Source organism: Pungitius pungitius, chromosome 2 (genome assembly GCF_949316345.1).
Source record: "Pungitius pungitius chromosome 2, fPunPun2.1, whole genome shotgun sequence".
NCBI lineage: Eukaryota > Metazoa > Chordata > Actinopteri > Perciformes > Gasterosteidae > Pungitius > Pungitius pungitius.
The window spans coordinates 14,278,248-14,291,064 of record NC_084901.1 but is presented as its reverse complement, the minus strand read 5'-3'; the positions used below and the strand labels follow the sequence as shown (position 1 = coordinate 14,291,064).

Genomic DNA, 12,817 nt, shown 5'->3' with positions numbered 1-12,817 from the left:
TCTGTGTGTGTGTCATCGTGCATGTTGTGTGTGTGTGTGTCATGCATGTTGTGTGTGTGTCATCATGCATGTTGTGTGTGTGTCATCATGCATGTTGTGTGTGTGTCATCGTGCATGTTCTGTGTGTGTGTCATCGTGCATGTTGTGTGTGTGTGTGTCATGCATGTTGTGTGTGTCATGCACGTTCTGTGTGTGTGTGTCATCATGGATGTTCTGTGTGTGTGTCATAGTACACGTTCTGTGTGTGTGTGTCATCATGCATGTTGAGTGTGTGTCATGCATGTTCTGTGTGTGTCATCATGGATGTTCTGTGTGTGTGTCATCGTGCATGTTCTGTGTGTGTGCGTGTGTGTGTACATGCGTGGTTACATTTGTATTGGTTTTCCTCAGCATTCAGTTGCTCTGTGTTGTGTCTTTGTGCGTCTGCTGGCTTGTGTCTCTGTAATCGTGTGTGTCGGATCGTGGTTGAGCCGCCTGTCAATCTTGATAAGGCCAGAGGTTTGGGGCGTAGTAGTTTGGGCTGCTGCTCCCCCGGCCCCCGCTTGGTGGATGTGCTGAGAGGGAGCTGAGCCATTAGACACACTGCAGTGAGTATAGAGGGAGGGGGGGGGGGGTCTGGAAGGGGAGATGTACGTGAGCTATGCAGGGATGGAAAAGGAGATGCAGGACTGAGGAGTATTTATAGAAGAGCGGCAGGTGAACCGATGGAAAGGAGTGAGGGGGGGGCGAGAAGTAGTCAACGTGGGGGAGGGAAGGGTTGTCACGATACCAAAATTATGACTTTGATACTATACTTGCCAAAATATTACGATACCCGATACTTTTGAAACAATACCACAAATAAGATACTGGAATATTTATCTATGATAGTAATAAATAAAACATCTGTAAGGTTTCCTTTTTGCCAGCTTTATGAACACCTAACAAATGTTATGTCATATTAGTATTAGATATTAATGAAAACGACATGGTAGAATCATAGCATCTATTATACACAGCATATGTAGACCTATTGTCCGTATCTGACTATGACTACATAGTTATTTCCATAAGTATGAATGACATCATTTTACAGATGTGTTTGAGGTGGATTTCTCCCCTTTATTGAAAAACGTTATTTTGTGTGCATTCTGACCTCATGATCACGTAGGCCCACATGAGTGAAACTGTAGGTCATTCTGCATGTTTATATTTCTGCTGGACTATTCAGTAACTTATTTGCTGTCTTGCTTTGTCTTGTGTTGCACTTGCTTGATGTTTGACTCTTAGGAAAGTTGTTGTCAAACAAACAAACACAGCTACAGGCCGCCATCTCTCACGGTTTCCCCGTGTAACACACACACGTTTGCATGTTTTCACACACACTCACGCCACACATCCAATGTCTCACGCTAAAAACAGCAATCCACGCTGGTTGGTCTCCGACCTCGCTGACGGTCACACAGGGGAACCGCGAGAGGTGGCAGCCTGAAGCTGTGTTTGTTGGCTTGACAACAACTTTCCTAACAGGCAACAGCTCCTGCACATGAGGACATGTCTCCCTGAGATGACTCTCTGTGAGTGACAGCTGCCTGTTGCATGTGAGAGCTGGAAGCCCCGCCCACCCGGTCAATGCGTGCAGCGAGGGGAACACGGAGTCTGCTCGGGTTGCTGCTTTTTGAATAAAGTACCGGTACTAAAAATATTCCAAACCGTACCGTTCTAAATGCAGTGCCTTTCTAGTACCGGTACACCGTGCAAATAATAAAAGAGGGAGAACCCACGGGGGGGGGGGTGGGTGTAGCTGTTAATATCCACCCCCACCCAACGTGGGCGTGAACATCCACTCAGTTCTTCTCAGATTTGAAAATGATTTACTTCTCTTTCTTTAAAACGAGTGATTGGAGATGCTTGTCGCGTGGGGGTCTCCATGTGGAAAACAAGCCACGTGTTTCCTTTGAAGATGAAAAGTGTTTTTAGGCTCAGCGCGGTGAAGCCTAAACGGTCGAGGTGGTCACAAACCACAAAGGTCACATCGGTTCCTCGGTTCCTTTGACCCTCTGACGCTTTTTGGCTTTTTGGATTTGAACAAGCGGCCCTCTGGCTGCGTGTGACATTTTCCAATAGTGAGGATGTGATGTAACCATCATGGCTGTTAAACCAGGTTAGGGGGGGGGGGGGAGGTTGCTGCTTATATCACTGCGGTTATCGAGTGAGTGAGTGTAGATCACAGCAACTGTGACATCAGAACCGAACGTACGGAGGCTCAGAGAGATCAAAGGTGTCATGGAGTTAAACGGTTCTGGTTAAATCTACGAGATGATTTGATCTTCCCCCCAGCCAGTATCATTTGACAAATGACAGATTTTATTTATATTTTGGAAACAAGGAAAAGATTCAGAACTGATATGTTAGTATAAAAGTTAGCTTCCGATCCTTTAACATTCAAAATGTGTAAAACATAACAGACCAACAGTTTGATTCATTCACAAGAACTATTTCATGTTTTGAGGGTCTTTCTAAACTCATGTCATGATGATCATGATTTATATTTTCTGCTCATATGTTCAGTACCATGTTAAGTGGGGGTGGTTGTGGGCTTTTACATTATTGAAATGATGGGAGTCGCTTTACTTCTTGTTGTCTTCCTGCTGTCAGATCATCACACCTTCAGACTCACACATGTAAAGCGAGCTCTTCTTACCGCCGTGCCGTCTTTCAGGAAACAAAAGATGAATTTTTGGCCAGCGTTGGCTCCTCCCCATTCCTGCTCTCTCTCTCTCTCTCTCACACACACACACACACACACACACACACACACTCTCTCTCTCTTTTATGCTCTTGAATGCAGCAGTGCTTGCATTCAGTCTGCATGCTCCTTCCTTTCTCTCAGACACTGAGGGGGAGAATAAAAGAGAGGGAGATCTGCCGTGGCAAAAAGGGAGGGAAGGAGGGGTGAGGCGGATAGAGAGAGCGGCGAGGGAAGGGGACGGAAGGAAGGGGGGGAGAGAGAGAGAGAGAGAGAGGGAGGGAGGGGGAGCACATGTGTATGCTTGTCACTAAGGGGCTGGGAGAAGGACTACGGGAAGCGAGGGAGCCGCCATATGCTGAGTGGATTCCTGTTCATGTGTGTCGGGTGGATCACACCATGGGAAGCTCTCATCTGCTCAACAAAGGCATGCCTCTAGGTAAACAACTGTGTGCGTCTGTGGGCGTCGGTGTGCCGATATTTAGGAACTCAAGTCTACATTATTCTGCCTTCCTCTTCCCCTCCCCCTTCTCTCTCCCTTTTTCCGCTTCCTCTTCCTTTTTCTCTTCTTAATTCAGTGTCCCTCTATTATCTCGCTGAATGGTTAGCCTTTTCTCTAGCTCTGTGTGTGTCTGTCTGTCTGTCTGTGTGTGTGTGTGTGTGTGTGTGTGGGGGGGGGGGGGGGGGGGGAGGCTAATCTCTGCTGTTGAAGGCTGCTTGAACACCTCCATTTGTGGCGACAGAAATAGATCTCTCTCCCTTTCTCTCTGCTTCGAGGGCTAGCAAGGACATGACACATATTTCCCTTTCATTGTGCTTCTTTTTACAGAGAGCGGTTGCCTTGACACACACACACACACACACACACACACACACACACACACACACACAGGGAACCCAACTGACACATATTCCAGTGTACGCATGCATACTCACAGCTGGATTCACAGGCAGGTGACGGATGTTACTCGCAATAGGAGCTTGAAATGTTTCTGAGAAATAACGGGGGGGGGGGGGGGTTGGGTGCACGGGGGGAAGAGGAGGAGGAGGAGGAGGGGGGGGGGTGGATGATCATCAGCTGAATCATTCCGTCTTTGGTCACAGAGAGAAGAGGTAGAGCTTGGAAACAGATGAGACATGCGACTGATCTTCGTCTACAGTCGCATGTCGCATCTTTTCTTTGCCCCCCCCCTGAACCCCCCAACAGTTAAAGAGCCAAAGGTCACATAAGGAGCGACCACGAATGACTTCTCCTGAGCAGTCGAGCGCCGCGTAGCTCGTCTGCGTAGCGGCGCACAGTGGTTCCTCGGCCCGGGTCATCGATGGATGTGTGGGTTCATGTGAGGGGTGTTGGGGGGGGTGGGGGGGTCCTCTGGTCTGATCGCCTTTAGAAAGCACCCTTCTCTCTGGACGCCCGCGGGACGTCTGCTCACTCATCGGGGACATTGGACATGCTTCACTGATTGCAGGTGGGGACGTGTTGCGACACGTTGGCGCTGTGGGTTAATGAGGCGTCACACACCCACAGGAGGACAGGCAATAACCACAAAGAACCTGTTTCTGTGGATTCAAAAAAACTAAAGCTTTCATACGCTCAACCAAATAAAAGTGTATGAGAAGAAAAGAGACCTCGGCAGATCTGATTGCACCACTTTATAAATCATCAATCTATAATATCTAATGTATGGAGGACAGCCCTGAGACTCAAGGGCTCTTAAAGGCACCACATCTGCAACCAGGGTAAGAGAATATCCTTTACTAATTTAAACTATACGTTATTATGCAAGGGAACAAGGAAAGGCCCCCATCCCATAACAGACTGGGATGTTTTACTTGTCAAGTCTCCATGAAAAGCCCAAATGCATTTTTTAAATGAATGAGTTGACCAACTTAGGGCACAAGAGCCAGCAGCACAGCAGGCAGCTTTTCATTGACTGCAATCGAGTGCATTTACTGCGTCATTTTAAACCGTAACATTGTTTAAACTAAACATGGTCGAGTGAATGTCTTAAAGTGTTACTACCAATATCTCCTTTGCTAAAAGTTTATGCCTGTATGTGCATGTGTCTGTTGAGCTGCTTTCTGCTGGGAACAAAAAGCTGACAAACCTGATCTTGGGGGTCGGAGGCAGCTGGATCCCCCCCCCCCCCCCTACATGGTTCAGTCCTGGCAGGTGCTTTCTCCGTCCCTGATTGTCAGAAAAATGGCTTCGGCGATATTTCGGTCTGATCCTGAAGAACTGGGGGGGGGAGCTTCCAGCAGTCACACCTCCCTGAGGCCGTGGGGGAAAGAGGGGGGGGGGGGGAGAACTGGTTTTACAGTTTAGGAGCTCTTCATGTGAATAGAAAGCCAGAAATTTGACATTCCAGTTAGTTTAATTCAGGAGTTGTGTGTGTGTGTGTGTGAATGAACGGGTGTTTTATCGTGGTGGTCCTCAGCAGTCGGCGACGCTGGTCCTCTCCATCGATATATCTATAAAGGCTAGAGGTCTCGTCTCTTTACAAATGTACGTGAAGAAATGCTGCAAACCATTTTAAATCAGTTGAAAATTTAGCAAGTTATGGGTGAGCGAGCTGACTGTACCAAGATGGCCGCCATGTGCTGGACGTCCTAGACATGTAGCCTTTATATATATATCTATGTTTATATATATCTATGGTCCTCTCAAGGTCACGCTCGGTGCTGGAATGAAAGCTATTTCCTCCCTCTGACTGAGTGTGAGCTGGGAAAATAAATGTGTGCTACTCTGCAGACACTAAACTCTGCTGCACAAGCGCTGGGGCATCCTTTTGTTGTGGAGGCGGTGCAGCGGGCCGCCGCCTGCAGGCGCTTGTGATCACATCTGAGCGATGCTTACGTTGACAACTTTCTGCTGAATTACCATTTCCGAGCCGCTGCGTTTGTACTGATGTGCGGGTGCAGTGGCCTCCAGGCCAATCCTATTATGGAAAGCTAATGTTTTAGCAGCTCACATAAGGCATTGTGGGCAGGATCATTTCTTCACTGCACCTTTAGGTTTAGGTTTGCAAAATCCAGGATTTTATCATAAAAGTGTTCCGGGCAACAAAAGTGTTGCTGTTTAAAACTAGCACATGCAGCATGAAGCAGATATGCATGTAAGGACTGCATCCATTACTCCAAACAGCTGACAGGAACAATCTCCCCATCTGCAGACCTGAGCAAAACAAATATAAGACTTCTGATGAGGAGGATGTGAATCATACATTGAGTACCTTACTGCTTTTTATTCAAACCATTCATGCAGTTATACTAATTCAGTCCTGGGAGGAGCCCAGTACAACCCAGCCCTCACCTAATGGTCACTGAGCTGCACCATCGGGGCACAAGAAGCAACTGGCCCGATGTACAAGGGTGACTTTTATCTTCTTTAAAAACATGTTGCTACTCAAAACTCTGATACTAAATACCAGGCCTCCAAAGTCATTCCTATTTGAATCTGCAAGGATTAACTCCTCAGTCACCTGAACAGAGAGTAAAACCCTGAGATGCTAATCCCCCCACCCCACCAGACGCCGCCTGCTCTTGTTGCACCTGAACAGCGTCCCTTTTCGAGAGAGAAGGTTTGATGATAGTCTGCAGTGTTCCCTCCTTTCCAGCCTCCCTGTTTCACACAGTCAGCAACGCGGTGATAATTCAACTGAAGCAATACAACCAAAAGAGTAATGCGCTGTGAAACCAGTTGGTTGCCTGATCAGGTTCTTTTTTTCCCTGTCTCAGTTGTCATAGCGACTGCATCAGTCCGGTGCAGAAACATTATGGGATGCAGACGTAGCTGCTTCATCTTAATGCGGAATATCTCCAGATGGAGAACAAACAGATACAAACTAATTCCAGAAGATTTAAACCAGTGAGCTGATGGAAGGTCGAATCAGAATAAATTACATTTCCTCCCGATACAAAACTAAACTATTTCCTTTATTGCAATGAGAAAGGAATGGTGCACATGAAACGTGTCTCTCCTCTGCGTGTGTTTAGGCATCAGGCCCCCCATCATGAACGGGCCCATGCACCCGCGGCCCCTGGTGGCGCTGCTGGACGGACGCGACTGCACAGTGGAGATGCCCGTCCTCAAAGACGTGGCAACCGTGGCCTTCTGTGACGCCCAGTCCACTCAGGAGATCCACGAGAAGGTGACGTGCGTGACTGGACCACACACACACACACACACACACACACACACACACACACACACACACACACACACACACACACACACACACACACACACACACACACACACCATCACCCAGCGGTCATTTAATTCAGATTCAAGAGGGAAAACCAGTGCAACTCTCAGTCGGACCTATCAGCAGGCTCCGAGATGATATCAGCACCTCAGATTACCATCCCAAAGAATATTGGCTGTGTATTAAGGAATGTCCTTTAATTAAGGCAAATCCCACCAAACATGAAATGAAATAGCAGTAAAGGAACCAAATTGCAGGGGAAGTTAAAATGTGGGTCAGGCCCACTGTCACTATGGATTCTAACTGGGTTTGTATGTCTGGGTGTGTGCCCGGCTGCCCATGAGCCAGGCACACGCTGCCAGTGGGGGGTGGGGGCAGATGTCTCTCTCTCTCTCTCTCTCTCTGCTACCTCGTTGTGTAATTAAATGGCTTCTTTATTGTAATTGAACCGTATGTCATCTTTAATCCTCTCCAACACACACGAGGAGCGCTGGCAACCGCAGAGGAGGATTTATTTTTTGCGGATTAACAGAAAACCAATTAAAGCCACGAGAGACGCTCCATGTGTCTGCTGTTGAGTCCCAATACCTCATTTATCAATGAAGCCGTTGTGCTGTTTGGAGCCAGTGAAGCAGATCCCTGCTGATATTGCTTCCATGTAGAGACACCGTATCTTGATTTCCTGTGGTTATGGAAGCTTGGTTTCCATGGTAATATCCAGGAAAGGCCGCCATCCCACGCTGTCGGGAGATATTAAACGACACAGGATGCAAGGACATGAAGAAACCACTACACACATTCGAGTAAACTCAAAGTTTAGGATAAATGCCTGAGCTCAGAGGTCACGTTAAAGCTCAGAGGCTTTAACCGGGCGTCTCCGCAGGTGCTGAACGAAGCTGTGGGCGCCCTGATGTACCACACCATCACCCTGATGAGGGAAGACCTGGAGAAGTTTAAAGGGCTGCGCATCATCGTCCGCATCGGCAGCGGCTACGACAACATCGACATCAAATCTGCCGGGGAACTGGGTAAGAAGACGCACACACACACGTGCACACGTGCACACATGCACACGCACACACACACACACACACGTGCACACGCACACATGCACACGTGCACACATGCACACAGACAGGAGGGGGGGGGGGGGGGGGGGGGCTGTCTCTCTCACGCCTCTTACACCAGCCATAAGAAATACGGTTTCCTCCACGGACCTCCTGCTGATCCTCGTCCGCGGCCCAACAGGCATCGCTGTGTGCAACATGCCGGCCGCCTCGGTGGAGGAGACGGCGGACTCCACGCTGTGCCACATCCTCACCTTGTACCGCCGCACCACCTGGCTGCACCAGGTTTGTGTCTCTGTGTTGCCCACTCGGCAAAATTCAAATATCATTATGTGTATATGTTCCTCCAATCGGCCAGCGGTCATCATGACGCGGACGTGGACTTTAAGGTCTAAAAGTGCAGACCTCACAGAACGTTCAGCGACTGTCGGGCTGTTTGGTGTCGTCTGCGTGTAATAAGTGGCTGTTTTGGGCGCCAGGCGCTCCGCGAGGGCACGCGGGTCCAGAGCGTGGAGCAGATCCGGGAGGTGGCGTCAGGAGCCGCGAGGATCCGAGGAGAGACGCTGGGACTGATCGGCCTCGGTGAGTGACCTCACACTCCCACTTACTGCTACCCGCTGACCTCAGACCGCCATTAGCTCGTTAGGATTCATCTCCTGGGGACCATGACCGCCACGCGCTGCTGCCGCCACGGCTCACACGGGGTAGATTGGAGTTTTTAGTCTTAGGATATTTCGCTCTTTGTCCTTAGCTCGGCTGAATTGAGTTAATGACAATAAAACATAAGCAGATTAACCAGAAGTGGATCGCCTCCCTGAACCTCAGAACCAGGCGAAGGTGAATCCACTTGCTCCTGTGTGTAGTAATGTGTGTGCACAACCATGTTTGTGCGTTTCTAGGTCGAGTGGGACAAGCCGTGGCGCTGAGAGCCAAAGCCTTCGGCTTCAATGTGATCTTCTACGACCCGTATTTGGCCGACGGTGTAGAAAGATCTCTGGGACTACAAAGGGTCACCACACTACAGGTAGCACACACACACACACACTACAGGTAGCACACACATCATCTGCTGCCATGGCGACAGCTTTGCTCTCGCTAGATACTGTATTTCCAAACATGGCAGCAGGAAATACGAATGACAGAATGTTCAGGTGATGAGACGGTGGTTTGTATCTTCAGCAACTTTCCCTTCCCTCCTCCTCAGGACCTGCTCTTCCACTCCGACTGCGTGTCTCTCCACTGCAGCCTCAACGAACACAACCACCACCTGATCAACGACTTCACCATCAAACAGGTACACATCAGCTACTGCGTCCCATAACTATTAAAGGAGGGCCTGCATGCAGATGATTGAGGTTCCTCGCATTAGTGGTTGCTTAAAAAGAATGCTTCATATCAGTGGTGTGGAGCTCCTCCGTCTGGGACCCGAGGTGGAACTGAGTGGGTGTTGATGTGTGTTAAAGATGCGCCAGGGGGCGTTCCTGGTGAACACGGCCAGGGGGGGTCTGGTGGATGAGAAGGCCCTGGCTCAGGCCCTGAAGGAGGGCCGGATACGAGGAGCTGCTCTGGATGTTCATGAGACGGAGCCTTTCAGGTAACACCTGGTGTCAATGATGTCATTAATCACAAGAGGAGGCATTTAAAAAAAACATCTTTCAGTCTCAAATGTATCTTGTATCATCTTCAATAGTTTATAACCTCAGTGTACAGTATCGCTCTATAATATACTTCCATGTTCTCCACTTCAGCTTCAGTCAGGGTCCCCTGAAGGACGCTCCCAACCTCATCTGCACCCCCCACGCCGCCTGGTACAGCGAACAGGCCTCGCTGGAGATGAGAGAGGAGGCGGCCAGGGAGATCCGAAGGGCTATCACAGGTAGCGTGTGCACACACACACACACACACGGGTCTCCTGATTCTCTGGTTCTATCTGGTTTCCTCCTCATGTGGTCTCTATTTATTTATTTCAGGTCGCGTCCCGGACAGCCTGAAGAACTGTGTGAATAAGGAGTTCCTCTCCCAGAACAACCACTGGGCCGGTGTCGACCCGGCTGCCGTTCACCCCGAGCTCAACGGGGCTTATAGGTAATGCTCATCAGGATAAAGGAACCAGTAGTGGTCAGTGCAGTTTGATTTTTCTCCCCCAAACCTTGGTAAAGTCATTGATAAGTTCTGCCACATGTCCTGAATATAGAGATGTGCTAATGACTAAACATGCTGTGAGAACTATGAGCTACTGTGACTTTGATGGTTATTGAACTTAACAACATTTTTACAAATATAAAAGCTTAGTATTATTTAAAGCTACATTTCCTTATTAGCTTAGACATCACTTGACATTGAAAACCCTGTGATGTAAATGGGGATCATAACGTTTTAAAGACTTAGTTGTGCACTTGGAATCTCTTTGAAAAGGCTCTTTTCAGGTGCATTATGGGAAGTGTAGGATACAGAATGTTTCGGGCTTTGAAGTAATCACAATGTATTCTCTTCAGCTACATTTTAAACATTTAAAAAAAAGTCTTACTGTATGGAGTGCAATACACAGAAAGAGAAAGAGTATTTTGTGATGCAGTTTTTATGCCATGTTAATATTCAATTGGCTTCTAAAGGAGGACGACTTCAATGTGTTTGTGAAGGTCAAAACTGGGTCACATTTTGGTATTTTCCACTTCAGTTTTACTTTGATGACTCAGCTTTCTGCCCCTCCCCCCTGCAGGTATCCCCCCGGAGTGGTGAGCTTGTCAGCTGGCGGCCTCCCGCCACCCGTTGACGGCATCGTGCCCAGCGCAGTGCCCATCACACACACCCTCCCGCCCACCGCCACACACCCCCCTCATGCCCCGTCCCCCGGACACAACGCCGTCAAACCACCAGAGGGCGACAGAGAGCAGCACCCGAATGACCAACTGTAGCCATACACACACATGCACACACACACACACACGCGCGTGCACACACACACACACACACACACACACGCTGGCCTGTGTTGTCTGGTGACTGGAGGAGGAGGTCGGCACGGCAACCAGGTGCATAGCGACGAGTTGTTGTCAGATGGACGAGTTGGGGTCCCAGTAACAATCCAATGAAAACAGTCGGGCAAGTTCCCGAGAGGCCAGTTCATTCTCCAAAGAAGAAGACCACGTTAAAGAGGGTGACGAAGAGCAGGTGACCGCTGTCCTCGTCTCTAAAAGGACGTCCTGAGAAAGACTACAGAGACCCAAAGGATGATCTTCACACAACAACTACAGTTACTGCCAGAGGTTTCGGAAATAACATTAAGATCAATCTGTTGATTTGGGAAGATTCTGCTGTCTTGGACTAGTGAGTCCACACGTTAGAGGGGAGCGTTCCATGTCTTTCTCTCTTCTCCTGTGTCCTTTCCTTAGTTGGATGTAGTAGTTCATGAAATCCAGTCCGTGTACAGTTTTTAGATAATACTGATGTTTGTATGCCAGTCTTAACAAAAATAAGGGTTGTGTGATCTCTCTCTGTAGCTAAACTGGTTTGACGATACATCTGTTTTTTTGTTTTATGTGTCCCCAAATGAACGAGCCCCGAACCCTTACACCCCCCCCCAGAAGAAAAGAGGCAGCTTTTGCACACCATCTCAGGAAATTCAGTTTCCGCAGTTGGTCTATTTTATTTTTCAAGTTTGTTTCGGATAAACCTTTTTATGCCACTTAGTGCTTTTGTTTTCTACCTGCCTTCCCCGTTGTGTCCTGCTACAGTAGATACAAAGAACTTTGATGTTGTTTAAAGGGACTGTTTACGATCCTCTACCTAATCCACCTGTCCCGTTCCCTCTAGTCCCCCCCACCGGCCTCGGTGTCTATGTGTACATATGGTGTCCTGCCTGCCTGTGTCAATGTGACTTGGTTGTATCTGTGTGTGTGTGTGTTAAAGCAGCACTGGGGGGGGGATGGCTAGCACTCCCCACGAGGCATTCTCACCAAACCAAAAACACAATGTGTGTTCACGGGTCACCTAACGCAGCCACTGAGCTGAGTGACGGTGCTTTCTGGACCCCCTTCTGCCAGCAGCTGAGCAGTAAAAACTGTCCACTGTTGCCTACCTGGTCGTCTCCACGGCGATGGAAGTATGAGTAGCAATCAGGGATGGAATCTCTCAAAGGTTGAGTGGTGAAGATGCTCAGGTGATATTTAAATGTCACTGGCATCCACTAAATTCTGGGATAATTCAAAATGTACTATTAATCTTTCCTAACCAGATGCCTGTTGTGGGGGGGGTCTTGGCTAATACTTGCTAACATAAAGCATTCCTCAAACTGATGCGTATTATAAGTTAACCCCCCCCCCCCCCAATCCAAAACACAAGTCTCACCTGTTGCCTGGAGGGCTTTTTATCACTAACTTGATTAGTTCTACAGGTGTTCTACAGGTGTCCCTTTGAAGTTCCATCCCTGGTGGCACCACTTGGTCCCCTTCATGGTGAAGTAGTAGGCGTAGCAATATACAGTAAACATATTCTATATTCTACAGTAAATATCATTATTTTTGGTCAAAACTGACAACCCGACAAAGATATGTTTGTGACTGTATGCATTTGTATGAATTATTTTAAAAGGAAATAAACTGTGGAAAGGTGAGGTTAGTGTCTTATTGATGTATTACACTTATTAATGATAAACACAATATGGTGTGCTATTGATAATAATCCTTTAAGCTTTAAGTAGACCAGGTAACTGGTACTTGTCAATGGACACAAATGTAACTGTTTAAATCATTTTTATATCGTTCAAATATATATATATATATATATATATTCTTTATATGAGTATCCAGTATGAA

At 48.0% G+C, this 12,817-nt stretch overlaps 1 protein-coding gene across 3 annotated transcripts; it reads left to right on the top strand.

The window, feature by feature from the left end:
• Positions 1-3,000: 3,000 nt before the first annotated feature.
• Positions 3,001-12,615, top strand: LOC119210611 (C-terminal binding protein 1). Of its 3 annotated transcripts, none has more exons than XM_037460798.2 (11): positions 3,001-3,167; positions 6,725-6,879; positions 7,820-7,964; positions 8,185-8,288; positions 8,483-8,585; positions 8,903-9,027; positions 9,208-9,297; positions 9,467-9,597; positions 9,752-9,879; positions 9,974-10,088; positions 10,723-12,615. In XM_037460798.2, the coding sequence occupies exons 1-11, from the start codon at positions 3,023-3,025 to the stop codon at positions 10,916-10,918; spliced, it is 1,437 nt and encodes a 478-aa protein (XP_037316695.1). In that variant the 5' UTR covers positions 3,001-3,022; the 3' UTR covers positions 10,919-12,615. The 3 variants fall into 3 exon arrangements, with proteins under 3 accessions (XP_037316695.1, XP_037316699.1, XP_037316696.1); XM_037460802.2 differs by having other exon boundaries at positions 9,974-10,121; positions 10,723-10,862; XM_037460799.2 differs by lacking the exon at positions 3,001-3,167 and adding an exon at positions 4,148-4,468.
• The last annotated feature ends 202 nt before the right edge of the window (positions 12,616-12,817 follow it).